This window comes from Salvelinus namaycush, chromosome 3, assembly GCF_016432855.1.
Source record: "Salvelinus namaycush isolate Seneca chromosome 3, SaNama_1.0, whole genome shotgun sequence".
NCBI lineage: Eukaryota > Metazoa > Chordata > Actinopteri > Salmoniformes > Salmonidae > Salvelinus > Salvelinus namaycush.
The window spans coordinates 34,664,073-34,682,512 of NC_052309.1; the positions used below are offsets into that span (position 1 = coordinate 34,664,073).

The window sequence follows — 18,440 nt, forward strand, 5'->3', positions numbered from 1 at the left end:
GCCCTGGTTAGTCCCATAACACTGAGGGCCCTGGTTAGTCCCATAACACTGAGGGCCCTGGTTAGTCCCATAACACTGAGGGCCCTGGTTAGTCCTGTACATTAGTCAGTTATGAAGATTAGGCCTAACCACACTGTGTGCCATGGTAAGAAAAGCTGCAGTTGTCAGTAGTACTTTATAATGCGTCCATGAGCATCCCGTTAATGCATTTGGATATTGTGCACAAGATAAGCTCTACCTTTCAGCTTGAACTCAGAAAAACAGTCATTTACAAATGAAACATGTCAGGACCCTCTGACTAATGCATAGCCCTGAACCCTCTCTCCCTAAACGTCACAGTGGTTTTACTGAACTCTGCAGGGCAGCCCACACAAGACTCTACATTTAGGACTTGACTGACACGTCTTTGTATCTATGGAGACTGAACAGACATGTCATACCCAGTGAGCTTTATGCACAGAGACTGTAGAGCAGGGGTCGGCAACAGGCGGCCCGTGGGCCAAAACCGGCCTCCGAGTGATTTATTTTTTATATATACAATTAGGATTTTTGTAGTTGCCTACCTCTGCTATAGAGCTTCTCTATTGGAATTTGTCCCAACAAGTGTAGCTGCATGGTGATGTGTTTTTAGAGACTGCAGAAAGACAAATGAGTAGAGTTGTTATGTACATGTTCCAATGCACTGAGCTATCTAAAATGTGCACATACTAATACACTGGGACTCCTCAAGAGAACATATTCTACATTTACATTTGAGTTATTTAGCAGACTCTCTTATACAGAGCGACTGACTGTCTCACGTAAGATAGCTAGGTGACACAGCCACATCACAGTTGTAGTACATTTTTCCTCAATAAAGAAGTCAGCAAAGTCGGTGCTAGTAGGAAAAGACAAGTGCAAGTTTCTTTTGGGGGGGGGGGGGTAAGATACTCTTTGAAGAGTATACATTGACTCTCCAAATGTTTGCTTCCCCATGCATTGGTCCTCGCTACTTTATGAGAGTTACGAAGTGTCTCTCTCTCCCCTCAGCAACTGGAGGAGAAACTGCAGGAGCAGGCAGACTACGAAGACATCAAGAAAGAGCTCAGGTTAATTCATTTTCCCTCTGTCTGCCTTCCCTCCCCTCAGCCACAGGCGTCAGTTCAATAAACCATACAAATTAACCAGGATAAATTCATTCCGAGCCTAAACTTGTGATGCCACCGGTGCAAGTATGTAAGACCTGGCTTCGTCCAAGGTCGGGTCGGTACGGATTCACTCTAATGCCATTCGGACACTCTGCCAAACCACCCTCAAGACTATCATTAACCTTTAGATTTAGCCCCTGAATGTGGATGCGCAGAGTCCGATTTTTATTGGCTAAGCACTGGTAGTGCTTATCAGAGAAGCTAGTTTGATTGGACAGTGGGCCTTCACGTTCAACCTCTGTTTGCCACTGCTTTCTTATCTGATTTGGATGTTTTGGGGTCTGGAGATGGGATGCTAACATGGCTGTGCTGTAGACTCATTAAAGGGGTATGTACTGGATGCTTTCTCCTCACATGTGGGTTTATTGACATGACACTTCTTGTTTCTTTTAAAAGTATAGCTACTTTTAAGGGTAACTCTTTTGAAACCATTGATTGCAGTTGGGAAATATATTGTGTACGGTAGCTCAGTAAATTATATTTGTTAATATAAAAAAGGTTGAATAAACCAAGGAAATCTGTTATGATAAATGTCATTTTTAATCTTCACTCATTAACAACATTCATGTCCTTAGCTTTATTGTGGCGTATTTTGTTTTTTTTATGGCAGTGGCTTGTATAAGCTCCAGCGTTTCTGGTCTGGCATCTCAAGACGGTGAACCGTTTCTTCCGTTGTTTGGTGTTGTGCTGTGTGTTATCTCGGTCCAAGCCAGTAACAAGAAGGCTGACTATGTTAAGTTTGGCCGATAAGATAATTGCCCATGTTTAGGGAACTGGGGCGTTGTCTTGCCAGGATTTAACAATCTCCGCTCATCTGAGGAAGGGGCCGTCTGGACATTAATTTGGTAACTGGATTTTCAGGCATTATTTTCCCAATTGGAAGAAGTCGTAAAGGTAGTATCAGTGAATGGTTCTGTTTGTGAGAGTTTTTCGAGCCACTATGATGGTCAGCCAAAGAGCGGTTTGTGTGAATTTGTATTGATAGGCCGCCTGGAATCCCAAAGGGAAGCATTCCTCTCCTAATAGACCAAAGTGTCTTTATTTGCCTCCCAACCTTTTCATAGACGCCTTTTCCTTTATAGATAATATCGCCTGGAATCCAATTGGCACCCAGTACATGATTGAATAACCCATTTTAATTACTATGATTGGCTCTAAGGATTTCATTGCATTATCAGATTTCGATGGTCAGAGAGGAGTGAAGGACTTGTATTGAGCCGACTCTCTTTGTGACATATCGCTTTGCCACTGCCTGTCGCTGATTTAGATATTCTGTGGGGCTGGTAGCAGATATATTTCAGTCCTATGGTGCTGTGTCTATTTGTGATCTCCTTTTTGTAGTGGGTGCAGTAATCAAGTGGTCCATTTTCCCTTGTTTACTTTACAGTTTCCGCAAGTCCGTAGAGTTCGGCTCTTCAAACTGCTCTTCAGCACAGGTATGGAGGCTGAATGTTGCATTTGAGTTGGATTTGAACAATATTTAGACAGTATATCTTATCAAAACAATGTTTAACAATGTACTCTGTGTCAGGACTCTAAGAAGCCTCTGGAGTTGTTGTTGGAGAAGAGTCGAGGCCTGCATTCTGAGAGCTCCTCCCTGCGCCTGAACAACAGTGAGCTGAGTAGCGAGTCCTTCAAGCCACCAACACACGCATACACAGATACACGCATACACAGACATGCATATGCACACGCGCGTATATGATTTATGAAGGTGACTTATCAATCAGACATCTGCTGTGGACTATGTAGTGTTTCTTTGCAACCTGGGAACTTGCCAACTGACATTAGTGTTCCCTGTTAGTGAGCATTTCTCCTTTGCCAAGATAATCCATCCACCTGACAGATGTGGCATATCAAGAAGCTGATTAAACTGCATGATCATTACACAGGTGCACCTTATGCTGGGGACAATAAAAGGCCACTCTAAAATGTGCAGTTTTGTCACACAATACAATGCCACAGATGTCTCCAAGTTTTGAGGGAGTGTGCAATTGGCATGCTGACTGCAGGAATGTCCACGAGAGCTGTTGCCAGAGAATTGAATGTTAATTTCTCTACCATAAGACACCTGTAACCGTCGTTTTAGAGAATTTGTCAGTACGTCCAACCGGCCTCACAACCGCAGACCACGTGTAACCACGCCAGCCCAGGACCTCCACATCCGGCTTCTTCATCACCCGGAAAGCTGATGAAACTGAGTAGTATTTTGTGGAGAAAAGCTAATTCTGATTGGCTGGGCCTGGCTACCAAGAGGCCCACCCACAGCTGCACCCCTGCCCAGTCATGTGAAATCCATAGATTAGGGCCTAATTTATTTATTTAAATTGACTGATTTCCTTATATGAACTGTAACTCCGTTAAAATTGTTGAAATTGTTGCATGTTGCGTTTATTTTTTTGTTCAGTATAATTTGAAAGATGAGACGTTGAGGATTATAATAAATACCGCTTTGATGTCACACAAGCAAGCCAAACACCCGTGAATCCAAATGTGCATTTCACATTTCGATGTCATAAAACTCCTATCATTTACAGTATCAATGTTTATGATCACTATGTTTGATGTACAGTTACAAGATGACATGGCATCATACCCTGGGTTGTTTTGAACAGAATGAGCCTGTTTGTCTATTGTGAAGACAATTCACCATGGAACACACACCTGAATGCACTCATTTCTATTCGTTACAAAATTACAATATGTTTCCCTAAATTTCATTGTGAAACCCTAACACTGTAATATCGTATTTTATAACTTAGCTAGTCATGTTGGCAATAGAACAAGCCTTCACATGATGCCCACCTGACCCAGATTGCGATTTATAATGGACCGTGAGCAACAACAGTAATTGTGTGATGGTGGGGATGCCAGGTTGGTTTTCAACCAAAACAACTACAAGTGTGCTTGCTCTAGATACCCTCAACGGCACAGCTAGGAGAGCTAAATAATACACCTTCTAGTTGAAGACTCTTCTTTGAGTCATCAAAGTGCATTGACACCAGTTCCCTTTGTCTTTTTTTGTCTTACTTATGTTGCACCTACCCCAGATGTTACTGAATGTATCCAGAGTATTTTCAGATTTTGATATTAACAAATGCGGTGCAAAAGTACAGTAAATGTCAAATGCGCATAAAATCAACAGTGTAATGTCTGGATTTAGTCTTGTCTGGTGAACTCGAATCATTTTCCCATGATCTCCAAGTTGTTCCTTTTCACTTTCTACCAGGGTTATGCATTTCATATTTATTCTGTAAAAAAAAACATTTAAATTAGCCCTATAGGCCAATTTCCACAAGTGTAAAGGGTTAACCAGTATCAGAACAGCCGATCAGATATCAGCAGTTTTTTTTGTGTGATATACATGTAGACACAACCACAAAGTCAATTCCTGGTGTGAACTGCCCTGTGTCAAGGTCTTATTCACGGGCTGGAACAGAACAGGCCCGTAAGCACTGATAAAGTTGTTTACAAAGAGATGGCTGATGTTTTGTTGAACTCATTGAGCCTAATTCAGTGATACACAGAGCCCTAGTATTCCACCTTTGATCTCTGATCCCTTATCGTCCTCTCTTGTCACGACATGCCAGCTCTTTGAACCGCATACCCCATATTCAGTGGCCTTACACAGACCCATAGACGTACACTCATAAACACACAAACTCACAAACGTAATGGCTTTTTTCATCTGTTAAGTCTCCTTGTCTACAATCCTGAGACTGAATGATATCTGTCACAGAGAGCTTTTTGATAGTGTACACATTGTCTGAGCTGAAGTTACTCCAGACCAGACTGTAATGGGGAGAAAAAGTACATCATTAGCCTTCATGGGCCTGTGCCTCTGTGTGTGTGCCAGGGTGCTTCAAACTTAAAAGGACACACAGTCCTTTTGTTTCTGTACTCTGTCAGTCGCCTAGAGGGGTTATAGACAGGAAGTCCAGTAGTCAAACAGGAAGCAGCGCCAGCTATCTCCGCCAGCAAAAGAAGAGACCGTTAGACTTAAAGGAAAGACGGTTATCTCTCTTGGAGCTTTTTCTTTTCTACAAGTATAGAGACACACTTCTAAAGAATGTGTCAACTGTTTCCATTGGCACACTCCCACGTTTGATACAAAGAAAAAAAGATATCTGTCTGGCCCGTTAATGTATAATAGATTTGAATTGAAGGGTTCGATGCAGACAGTCTGCTCACACCATTAAGATTGAAGTGCTGCTGCTTCCTCAGCGCGGTACTCGTCTTGTCTGGCTTCTCGATTTATCTCATTCAGAGAATCAGCCCTTTAAACAGGGGGATTTGAGAGATACTGTAACATTTTCTGTGATACATTTCAACAGGATCACTTTTTGAAGTTCCTTGTTATCTCCATTTCTCTAAACGCCTTGACTTTACATCTGCTACCCAACTGCTTAGACTCTGGGGATGAAAAGATTGGGGACTTGTAGGTCCTTGGTGTACAATACCAACCTTTTGGTACTGGTTTTACACCTGCTGGTGATCAGTTTGCCTTTTTTCAGTTAAAGAAAAATAAGTGTCTTCCACTTTGGAGAGCTTTAGCTTTCTATTCTAATTTACCTCAGTATTCTCTTTTAAAATCTCTCCCTAAAGTTTATTTTACCCTGAACTCCAAGATTTGATCTCTCCAAAAAATGACCTAACCACACCACAGGCTAGGGGTCTCTAACCACACCACAGGCTAGGGGTCTCTAACCACACCACAGGCTAAGGGTCTCTAACTAGACAAACAGGTACCGACCCCTGCTTGTGTTTGGAGGCTACATCTCATCTTTACGGGTTAAGGTCAGTTTGCTTGCTTCCCAGGGCTGTTTGGGTAGTGCATCTGTGACAACACAGATTGCAGTTGCGTGTTGGGGGGTGGGGGTAGTGGAGGGGCAGAGTGCAGCCCACCCTGGGCGAGGAGAAGGGGGCCACTGGAGGTCAGACGCTGGTGGAGACAAAGTGATCCAGTATGCTAATGAAGCCCCGTTAGTCTCTCCTACCAATGTGCCCTTTACCACTCGGTCGCTCTGGAAATGTCATCCCAATTGGCTTAAGGGTCTCCTCCCTCCCTCCCCCGCCCTCGAAAATGAAGCATTTCATTTGTATTCCTAATGGGATCTCTCGTTGTCCTACCAGATCATGTCTGTGAAACCAAAGGTGCTGTTTGGCTACAGGTCGGACCGGCATCTTACTTGGTTACTTCCCAATGTGATTTTGGATTCATTCATGTTAATGATTGTAAAATGTTATCAGTTTCATGAGAATAACTAAATGTTATGTGCCTGATGATCATGGTCTCTTTTGCAATGGTGTTGGGCCTATGGCTATACCTGACATTAATCAAAGTGCACAAGGAAAAGTACGTAAAGAGCAATTATTGCTTGGCAGCCATTGTTTATCATTGCTGTATAGTAAGTTTTGCTACTGTCCCCACACTCTGATGAACACACCACAGGCACACATACCACTGATGTTAACCCACCATGAAATATGCGAATCCCAACTCTACCTTTAGTGAGTGGTGGCCTGGAGATGGTGAGATGCAGGAGCAGGTTAAAGGAGGGTAGGCAGGGCATACACCACACAGCAGGTAAGCTAGGCACCTTTGCCTGTGTCCATATCCTGGGACATGCCTGCCAGATGCTTCCCTTCACTACTGCTCAGTGTCCCTTTCCACGGCCAGAAGCCCAACTGGCAAATACACACACTCCATCAGTGCCTCTCCACTCTAATGTTATGCTACTCCACTGGAGTACACTGCACCCCCCCAGTCTAGATATTTTTTTATTTATTTTGGACTTTGTTGACGCCACATGATGTATTGATCTGTGTCATGTTTTGTCTGGTTACACAGGTTTGAGAGAGCGAAAGGTCAAAGAGTCATCAGAGGGACAACAGCGTCTTTGCAACACACCCATGGGCACCAACTTGAAGGGCTCCCCTCCCCCTCCCTCCTCTCAGCTCCTCCTGCGCACTGGCTCAGGTGGTTCCTCCGACACCACCCCTGTCACTGCCGCCAATGGCACACACCACTTCTCGCCCACGAGTGGCGGGCTGGGTGGGCAGGACTTCTTCAGCCACACCTCTCTGGCGTCGGCGGGCACCGCTTTCCCCCTGGGGGGCAAGGTGGTGCTCAACTCCCTGCTGCAGCGCCAGCTCATGCAGACCTTTTACTCCAAAGCCCTGCAGGACTCAGTGTCCGCCTCCGGCCAGGCCCTGCTCTTCTCCCCTTCCAACTACCCCACCCATAACTCCCTTTCAGCCAGCCCCCTACCACCCCATCAGTCTTTGCAGTCGCAATCCCAGCACCCGTCAGCGTGCAGCCCGGATGTCAACGGCCTAGCCCCCTCACCCAGCCAGTCAGAAGGGGCGGGGAGTGTCTCGGAAGGCGAAGACATGGACACGTCTGAGATAGCGCGTCAGGTCAAGGAGCAGCTGATCAAGCACAACATCGGGCAGAGGATCTTTGGCCACTACGTGCTGGGGTTGTCTCAGGGCTCGGTCAGTGAGATACTGGCCAGGCCCAAGCCCTGGAACAAGCTGACCATCCGTGGCAAGGAGCCCTTCCACAAGATGAGGCAGTTCCTGTCCGACGAGCAGAACATTCTGGCACTGCGCAGCATCCAGGGGAGGCAGAGAGGTGAGACTGACGGAAATGTGTCCACACACTTCACACAACACACATCAACTGCTCACACACACATAGCTGAGCACATCACATATACACACATATTTTAGTGATGTCTCTGCCTCCAGGTGCTTTGCATCACACATCAAGTTCCAATTCCTAGGTGAGATATTTCTGAGTATAGAACGGTAACCTCGTAATTACCAGACTGATTACCACTGATTCCATTCATGTAAACTCGCGAGATTAGGCAGCTTGCGAGGCTAGTAGAACGGCCCCAGGTTCAGGCAGGTGTTCTGTTTCTGTGTTACAGTAGCTTCAGTATGGTCCTGCTGTGCTATCCCACAAATATATGTACTCAATGGGAAGATTGGTGCTGAATGGTACATTGAATGTTGTCAGACACACTGATGCTATTCAGATTAGCAAAAGACAAACTTCAGAACGTCTCCGTTCATAGTGATCCTCAGTTAGTGCATGACCCTAACCTTAAACCTTTGACCTCACAAACGGGGGCATTTTTGGTCACTGGTGGTAGCGCTGTCTCTTTAACAGACCTTTAGACGTCCCCCCCACACTTCAGCAGTGTGGCCATAGCCAGGGCCCTTGATGAATGGACAGCGATCTTCATCGCTCCTGTCGCCAGTCATGTCGCCAGCTAAAATGCCCAGATTAACCTCGCAGACATGTTCCCTTTGCGTTGTTATCGTCTTTCGCCTGTCGTCATAGCAACCGTCCCAGGAATCAAACCCAGTAGAGGGAGGGAGCATTTACAAGCTAGTCTATCAAGATGTCATCGTCGCACGCGCCACTCAGGGTTCCATCACTTAGCGCTGTCGGCCCACTGCTTTTTGCTATTGATTTTGTTACCGTCTTAAATGGCACATTGCCGCTTGCTGCTTGGGAATGCAGCCTGTACTGTTGAGTCAGTGAGTGGGAGGCAAGCTGATCCCGTCAGATTGCAGAGGAAGATCTGTCTGAATAGGCTCAAACAGCAGTCAATAACATGCATGTCTGGACAGGCAGTGGTGCAGAGGGGTGTGTAGTGTGTTTGTGTGTACTGTGTGTTTGTGCCAGTCATGCAGAACAGAATGTTCTGAGGATAGTGCTTTAAGTCTTCGAAAAAAGCATACCCCACAGTAGTGACAGTACACATGGCGACTCAGACTGTAGCTGCGCCCCCCTGCTGCAAAGCCCTCATTCTTCACCCCAAACTGCTCATAATGCGGACACTTTCACAAACAATTACGTCAAATTTGAGACGGATTACAAAACGCAAACCTGTACATTGGGTTCTTATTAAATGACTCCATATTTCTCCTCTTTGCTTTCTCTTTTTCCTTCTGCCCTCCCCCCCTGTAAATCTCTCGATCTCTGTATCCATCCCTCTGGCTGTGTCTGTTCCTCTGCTCTCTCTCTCTTTCTGTCTCTGGGTGAGGAACTGATACATTTGGAGCTTGGTGCTCAGTCAGTAGCGTCACAAGGCAAGATGAGAGCTGCTGCTGTCAGCAGCCCTGGACGAGAGTGAGGCAAAACAGACGGGATATTAGGAAACTTTAACTCTCCGCGTTAAACGGCATAGGCCCACTTGGCAGTCAGGGCAGGGGTGATGTGAAAGTTTGCGCTCGGTCTAAATTTGTTCCCCTCTGTGTTAAAGCAGAGTAGTGAGTGTAGATGAATGTGCACACTGTTGCTCTGCACTCTTGTCTATTGTACTTGTTTGGACGGGCTTCAAGGAGTTGGTCTGGCAGCAAGCACCAAACCTGTCGGCCCAGGGGAGAAGTCTAACAGAAGTTTAATAGAATCATGCTGGGGAGAAATGTAATGTGGTTCTTATGCGCTGTAGCTAGTAGTTCTGTTCCATTTCAATCATTTATGTTCTCAATAACTGAACCCACAACTCACGGTCCAGTGAGTCCAAATCCCCATCAATGTCTGTTCTCGAATATGTGGAGAGTTTGACATGTGGGTTTGAATGGTAGAACATGTGGGTTGACTCAAGGGTTCTCAGAAGGCAGTTTAAGACTGTGTAGAGTGGTCTTCAATCCACTTTTGTTTCTGGCTGTTTGACAATAAGATACTGTTACCTACTACTGTGTGTATTACTTTGGCCAAAGTGTTAACAAAGAGCATGTGTGCGTTTCCAGGCATTCTATTCTGACATACTGAACCATATGGCTTCTAGCTATATTTGCGTTCTTAAGTATGTCACTTAAAGGTTTTGTCGTGGTTGAATTGGTTTTGCCCAAATGTTAGGGTTTTTGCTCAGATGACTAGATGTTGAGGAGTTGGTCTAGTAACTGTAGATATATAGCTCTATATAGCTCAGGCCCTAACTACCACCACCATATCCTGTCTCAATTTGAGTAGAATGAAGCTGCTCCTAGACACTGATCAATTGTCAATTATGCGTTTTCACTCTAATGGTTAACGGTTCGGATTTGGGGAGAGTAAGCTGATCCTAGATCTGTGCCTAGGGGTTATATCCACCTCCATGTGGCAGTTCAGGGTTCTGACACTTATCTTATCTGTCGCCACTTGTTTTCCAACAGAGAACCCAGGCCAGAACCTGAACAGAGTGTTTCAGGAGGTTCCGAAGCGAAGAACCGGCTCCGAAGGCTCCTCGAGGCCAGGTCTGTTCTTTGCCTTCCCTATCGTGGTTGGTTTAGTGTTTTGGTCGGCTTTTATGTTGTACAATTTGTTGTGTCAGTTAGCCATTGTCAAAGTCACTCTACCACTTCTGGCCTGGAGTCTGGTTGAAAATAGAGGGAGGAGGTTGATGTTTACCCTGACCACTGATACAGGGTCAGATATTTTTTCTTCCCCGTTAAGGGGTTGGTTTATTTGATCCTAGATCTGTGGTTAAGGACACATTCTACCTCAGGCGAAAAAACGGGATTAGGCAAACGTGAAGGGGGTTATAAAGGCACCCTTTTGACGCATAGGGTGCGTCTTAAAACTTTCAGTCCAAACCAGCCCACGCAATCTCTCCCTGTCTGACATCAGGGCGAAACCTCACTTGTATAATTTAGGCTTTAAAAAGCTCCTTTATATGCTTTGCTATGTACTTTCCCCAAACCCATGCAGTGTTTCATGCCTTATGAAAATGGCCACGGGTGTGGTGCTTACATGCAGTTTGGCACTTCGGAAGGCCGCATACACAATCATTTTCAATCCCTTTTTCTTCACAGGCGGTGGTGGCCTTGACAAAACTGTAAAACTTTAAAAACAGAGGTCCTTAGAAAAACATAATAACATCCTGTCCCCATGACCCGGCAGCTGTGCCTGTACACCACCATGGTTGTGCGTGTGTGTATATCACTGTGTATGTGTGTGAGTTAGAACGTGCTGGGGGGGGGGGGGGGGGGGCTTACGGAGTCCCCCATCCTTGCCCTGTCTGACCCCTTTTTTGTCATGATTTACTTCCAGTTCACCCCCTGTACCCAGCTGCTCCCCCCCACTCACACACATGAGCGAGCGCGACCTTGCCCAATTACTCTGACCACTCACTCAGGACAAATGAGAGCGAGGAAGCCGGGAAGCTCGGGAGCCACGTTTGTCAGGCCCCTCCATGTTTAACTCCAAACAGCAATTAGCCCTCACTTCTGAAGCCCATCCAAAACACCAGGTCTTGTGTTTCTTATGGAGTCTGTCCAAAGTCTGTTTTCCATTGTTGCATAGGGTAACTGGCTGGCTGGCTGCTGGAAGTGTTCTGTTCAGCGCTCATGAGGAACATGTGTAGCCGTGGCCTCTTGTGTTAACAGGATTGAGCTGTGTTGTAAAGGGAGCCCCCAGGGGAGTATTGCCGGCAGACACACACTGGTGCTGTTGCCAGGGTGAGCCATGGCGGTTTGATGTCAGAACTCACTGAAGGAGAAGGTTCAACGTCACCTTGGGTTCCTTTTAGACAGGAGACAGTCAGTAGACTCAAACTTCAGACTTTTTTTACTGGATATTTATAGGAAAAGTAGCACTTTTCTCTAACTCAAAACATTCAGCTTTAGATTTCACTGGCTATGTTATGACTGTGAACCTGTGACATACTGTAGTCAAAAGTAAAATACTAGCAACATAGTGTCTTCGTAAAGTATTCAGACCCCTTGACTTTTTCCACATTTTGTTATGTTACAGCCCTATTCTAAAATTGCTTAAATATTTTTTTCCCTCATCACTCTACACACAATACCCCATAATGACAAAGCAAAAAAAGGTTTTTAGACATTTTTGCTAATTTATACAAAATAAAAACTGAAATATCACATTTACAGAAGTACTTTGTTGAAGCATCTTTGGCAGCAATTACAGCATCTAGTCTTCTTGGGTATGACGCTACAAACTTGGCACACCTGGAAGTGGACACCAGTGGTCAATTGATTGGTTCACTCACTCAACATAGTGATGATTACCAATCAGAACTGTCAAATGTAGAAAGTTAAAAAAGTGTTTAATTATTTACCTCCCTGACCAAGACCCTTCTCCCTTGATTGCTCAGTTTGGCCGGGTGCCAGCTGTAGGAAGAGTCTTGGTGGTTCTAAACTTATTCCATTTAAGAATGATGGACGCCACTGTGTTCTTGGGGACCTTCAATGCTGCAGAAATGTTTTGGTACCCTTCCCCAGATCTGTGTTTCGACACAATCCTGTCTTGGAGCTCTACGGACAATTCCTTCGACCTCATGGCTTGGTTTTTTCTCTGACATACACTGTCAACTATGGGACTTTATATAGACAGGTGTGTGCCTTTCCAAATCATGTCCAATCAATTACATTTACAACAGGTCAACACCAATCAAGTTGTAGAAACCTCTCAAGGATGATCAATGGAAACAGGGTGCATCTGAGCTCAATATCTAGTCTCATAGCAAAGGGGCTGAATACTTATGTAAATAATGTATTTCTGTTTTTTATTTTTAATACATTTGCAAAAATGTCTAAGCCTGTTTTCGCTTTGTCATTATGGGGTATTGTGTGTAGATTGCTGAGGATTTTTTTTTTTTTTTTTTTTGTATCTATTTTAGAATAAGAATGTAATGTAACAAAATATGGAAAAAGTCAAGGGGTCTGAATACCTTCTGAAGGTACTGTATATTAATTACCCAAAGGTTTTATCACCCCCGTTGCCTCCTGCCATCCCTCCCTTTGGTACAGTCCATTGACCCCTGACCTTTTTTGCCCTTCCCTAGGTAACATCACCACGCGGATCCGCACCTCGGAGAGTGGCTCAGATGAGGCCATCAAGTCCATCCTGGAACAGGCCAAGAGAGAGCTGCAGGTTCAGAAGGCTGGTGAGTGGCTGCTCTCTCTCTGACGGACACTACTCTACAGCAGGAGCTGGTTAGATGTTCTATCTATTGATAGAGCTAAAATAATTGACCTCAACCCAACTTCAACCCTGCTGTATAGTTGTCTGATGCTTCTTGTCTGACCCTCATACCACACTGCATGCCCCTTGTACAGAAATGATAGGGATGGTGGGTATTTGCAGTATAAAGAGTTTCCTTCCCAGTGTTTTGACCTCATGCAGCCTGTAAAGTGGATGAACATACAGTAGGATGTGATGTGGTTGACTCAAGCTTTCCCCATTTGTATCTTATTGGTCATACAATTATTCCTAAATTGCCAATGGCATAACTAATGCCAAACCGTGCTAGTGACTGCCCCATACACTGCCTTTAGAATGTCTAAGAGATGTCCCTCGTGCTAACCCCCTCTTGACGCCGTGCCACCCACTACAGATGGTGTGGAGGACAGACAGCGACGACAGACAGGTTACCCCCGGGGCATGGGCAACTATTTTGCAAAATATGCACAAAGTCTCAGACTCGGTGAGGAATGGATTTAACCTTACACACTGTGTGGCCCCACACGGGAATATACAAACCAAGTACAGACTGCAAGACCACCTTTTTCTGTCAGAGAGGGAGAAAACATTTCCTTGACCGTCCATGTCTTAAATCTAAGGGATATGGTTCTACTAGGGAGCAGTTATTTTAGCCTCAAATACATTAGAAAGACAAATGTGGCTGTATTGAAATTCTTAAGTGATGGACTGTTATTGTATAAATTATCAAGCACTTAGAATATGTTTATAAGACTTCATAAGAAATCACTTATTTTCAAATGTTACGTTTTCCTTTTGTTTTGAACTCCAGGCATCAAACAGAAAATCCAAAACCTCACAGAATTCTTCTCTACTTCAAATAGTGTGGCCATGGAGCGTCATCTGAGTTTGAGTGCAGATGGCGTTCGTAGCCTTGTCTGATGATGTCTGTCTATCCTCTCTGTCTCTCCCTGCAGTAGACTCGTCCCAGCCCCCTCCCTCGTCCAGCATTGGTGGTGGTGGAGGTGGTATCGGCTCAGGTGGATCCTCCAGCTCAGACGAGACCATCCGCTCCATCCTAGAGCAGGCCAGGAGAGAGATGGAGGCCCAGCAGGCCGCCCTGGAGCCCATCCTCAAGGCATCCTCCATGGGCCCCTCCGACCTGGCCCTGCTCTCCCCCAAACTCCTGGGCGCGCCAATCCTCCCGGCCTCCTACTCGCCCCTGGCCCTCTCCCTCAAGAAGCCCTCCATCCCCCCAACCTCCTCTCCCTCGCCCTCCTCCCTCCTGGATTTCCACTCTGCCATGGTGAAGAAGGAGGCAGGAGAGGTGGTGGGAGAAGGCGGGGGAGGAGGAGGGTTGCTAATGGATGGTGGGACCAAGCAGGGGCGAGGCTCCTGGAGGGATCAATGGTGGAGCAGTATGCACCCCGGGGGGCAGGGAGCCACGGCTAGCCTGAATGACGATGCGCGTAGTCAGGAGGACAGCAAGGAGGTACAGTAACATTAATACCACACACACTCTCTGTCTTCATGACCTCTCTCTCACCTCTGAACCATGGTGGTCCAGCCACAATGTTCAAAATGTTTTGAGAATGTGTCATATCATTAACTCATCACTGTTCTACACTCAAGGCTCATTCCCTCTGATGGAACATATACATGCTGTTTGTGTAAGTTGTTAGCTACTTCTCCTTAAACTGCTGAGATTTGTTATGCACTACTGTCGTTTTTGTTGGTTGCCATCACTCAAATCAGCTTCTGTACACAGCCCTTGTGCAACTGAAATGTATCTGGAAAGTCGTATTAGAAGACAGAGGGCCATTGTCTATGTTCATCTGTAGCGTGCAGCTGCTCCACTCAGGACGAGGTGCTCAGAATGTGTGTGTGTGAGGTCCATGTCAACACCACAAACCGGATATTAGGCTCGCAGCTCTCAGAGGCAGAACATGGCCTAACCCAGCAACTCATGGGAGCTACGTTTCTTCACAACATTGAAATCATCGCCATACTCTCTCCCCCCTATCTTCTGCTCCACATACCCTCACTGGATCCATTCAATGACCGTGGCTGTGTCCTACTCCTTTATAGGGGGAAGAGAAGCCACCTACCTTCCACTCATGCCTAATCATAGCCGGCGACAGCTTGACGTTAGCGTTAGAGGTTAGCGCCCTCCCTCCACAGTGACTGTGCCGTTAGCAATTAGCTGTTAGCCTTTAGTGGCCAGCCCCATCCCCACTTCCCCACTGACTGTGCCTCTCTGTGTCTCCGCCAGAAGCCTCCCCGGCTGGCCGGCTCATCCTCGGTGCTGGCACCCTCCTCCGTCTCCATCTCCTCCTTGGACTACTGGAAGGACTGGCCCCGGGCCGAGTCCCCGTACTCCCAGGCCAGCTCTGAGCCTGGCGGGGGCACCAAAACCCAGGGGCCGAGCCGCGCCGACACACCCCAGAGCAGTCTCTCTCCCCTAAGTTTGGGGCCTCTGGGGTCCCTGTTGACCCCCGCAGCCAAACAAGCCAAGCCTGTGGTGGCGCCGCTCACTCCTGAGCAGTACGAGTTCTACATGTACCAAGAGGTGGACACGGCCGAGCTCACGCAGCAGGTCAAAGACAAGCTGGCCAAGAACGGCATCTGCCAGCGCATCTTTGGAGAGAAGGTGTGCAAGACACCCTACCGCCCCATACCCGTGTCCTTATACTGCCTGATATACCCATCCTGCGCCAGTATAGCGTCAACTCACATCCCCCCTGTAATACTGCTCCCCTTCCCTCTCTCCCTTCCTGTCATTTCCGCCCAACTGCCCTCCACCCTCAGTCAGCACATTTCAAAACTGGGTGTACTATGCTAGCTCAGCTCTCTGTTATAGTGTGTTTGCTTAATGAATCCATTCATACGTGTGTAAATAGATTTGTGTGTAAACAGGAAACCGTCACCTTTGACATAAAACATATGTGATCCTCTAAGCTTCAGTTGTCACATCCATTTAAAACACATCTAAGCCTGTGTCTCTCTCAGCAGTCAGCTAGTTAATAGCATTGGGCTGCCAACCAGGATTCCACCAACAAAAACTCCTTTATACACCCTGTTTGGTACAAACTAAAGCAGATGGTGTCAGGGTGTACAGTACAGATCTCAGTGGTTTGAAGGAATAAGTGCATGATCTCAATGCATGTGTGTTTGTAATTGGGTGATTACATGCCAGCATGTCCCGAAAATATTTTTGCTATCACAGATTGTTCTGGCAATTCTCAGATAATAACTTCATTTTGGGGGGGGGGGGGGGGTGTTTAACATGTGTTTTACATTTGTATCACCATTTTTGGGGGGAAATCATGACGAAAGTCAAGAGGCTATTCTAGGCCATTTTTAGACATATACATGCCTCCTGTAAGACCCTTTGATCATTGAAATCGTACATGATACAGACAACATATTGGTGTCATTATACTCCTTGTAGTGTGCTCTCAAATATGGAGTATGTCTATATATGAAATACAATGTATCACATGAATTTATTCAAACAATATACTCTTCAAACACATTACATTTCCAGAGTGACTCTCTGCTACTGTTAATGATATGACCCATTTTATACATAGAAATGACATTATAGGTCATTAACCAATCACAGCCCTCCTGTAGGATTGCACATTCAGCAAATCACCAGCAGAGGGAGTTGGCTTTGAGCCCATTTTCCCATTCACTGTGTTGATGGTGGTGATAAAATGTATCATAACTTTAAAAGTAGCAGAAAGCCCACTCTGTAAATGTGATATACTTGTAGATTATATTGTTTAAAACAATATGTATAAAAATGAAGAAAGTCAAAAAAAAGGGTGCTTTTGAGATATTCATATTTATAGTTTTAATGTTGGATAAATTCATGAGTAACATTGTATTAACAGAATGTAGCAATATTCCATAATTTAGCGCTCACTATTAGGAGTATGTTGACACCAAGGGGTTGTCTATGTCATGTACGGATCATTGGGTCTTACCACTTTCATCATGATTTTCTCAAAAATGCTGTTACAAATGTAAAAAGCGTATAAAAACATCCTTCATCCCAATACAGTTTCTATGTGAGAATTTCCAGAACGAAGATATTTTTGGGCCATGCTGGCATGGAATTAACCAATTGTCAATATGCAATGTACAGTAAGGACAATTGTTTCAGCTTTCTTTTTAACTCTATCCTTTTGTTTGATTACTGTAGCTAATATTATGTTTTATTCTGGCATGTGTTCTGAGCAGTGTAGTTACACATTAGTGTTGTTTTACTGTGATGGTGTGCTCAGGTATATTAAAATATTTATTGACTGACGTGTATGTGTGTCTGTCTGTCTGTGTGTGCGTGCGTGTTACAGGTGCTGGGCCTGTCTCAGGGCAGTGTGAGCGACATGCTGTCCAGGCCCAAGCCCTGGAGCAAGCTGACCCAGAAGGGCCGGGAGCCCTTCATCCGCATGCAGCTCTGGCTCAACGGAGAGCTGGGCCAGAATGTCCTGCCCTTACAGGGCCAGCCACAAGGTAAACACACACACACTGGACATGCACACCAGGCATACACACACACTGCTAGAACGTACTGCACCTACAGGGCCGACCACAAGGTACATGTATACACAGAAGAAGGAAGTCTGTACAGAATTTAAAAAAATCTAAAACATGCGTCCTGTTTGCAACAAGAAACTAAAGTATACAGAACAAAAATATTAACACAACATGTAAAGTGTTGGTCCCATGTTTCATGAGCTGAAATAAAAGATCCCAGAAACGTTCCATCGGCACAAAAAGCTTATTTCTCAAAAATATTGTTGTTTACATATGTTTACAATGTTTACATTCCTGTTAATGAGCATTTCTCCTTTGCCAAGATAATCCATCCACCTGACAGGTGTGCCATATCAAGAAGCTGATTAAACAGCATGATCATTACACAGGTGCACCTTGTGCTGGGGACAATAAAAGGACACTCTAAAATGTGCAGTTTTGTCACACAACACAATGCCACAGATGTATCAAGTTTTGAGGGAGCGTGCAATTGGCATGCTGACTGCAGGAATGTCCACCAGAGCAGTTGACAGAAAATTTAATGTTCATTTCTCTACCATAAGCCGCTGTCCATCCGGCCTCACAACCACAGACCACGTGTACGGCTTCGTGTGGGCGAGCAGTTTGCTGATGTCAACAGAGTGCCCCATGGTGGGTTTATGGTATGGGGTAGGCATAAGCTACGGACAACAAACACAATTGCATTTTTTCGATGGCAATTTGAATGCACAGAGATACCGTGACGAGACACAGTCCTGTCTCGA

The 18,440-nt window shown here is 45.5% G+C and overlaps 1 protein-coding gene across 1 annotated transcript in view; it reads left to right on the forward strand.

The window, feature by feature from the left end:
• The window catches only part of LOC120043851 (homeobox protein cut-like 1), a 231,499-nt gene that overhangs the window by 194,762 nt on the left and 18,297 nt on the right, over positions 1–18,440 (forward strand). The window contains exons 11-20 of the mRNA XM_038988452.1: positions 1,030–1,088; positions 2,575–2,623; positions 2,719–2,884; positions 7,039–7,824; positions 10,365–10,430; positions 12,995–13,096; positions 13,385–13,396; positions 14,157–14,623; positions 15,407–15,781; positions 17,493–17,652. Of these exons, the coding sequence (XP_038844380.1) occupies positions 1,030–1,088; positions 2,575–2,623; positions 2,719–2,884; positions 7,039–7,824; positions 10,365–10,430; positions 12,995–13,096; positions 13,385–13,396; positions 14,157–14,623; positions 15,407–15,781; positions 17,493–17,652 (2,242 nt within the window). The remainder of the gene's footprint in view (positions 1–1,029; positions 1,089–2,574; positions 2,624–2,718; positions 2,885–7,038; positions 7,825–10,364; positions 10,431–12,994; positions 13,097–13,384; positions 13,397–14,156; positions 14,624–15,406; positions 15,782–17,492; positions 17,653–18,440) is intronic.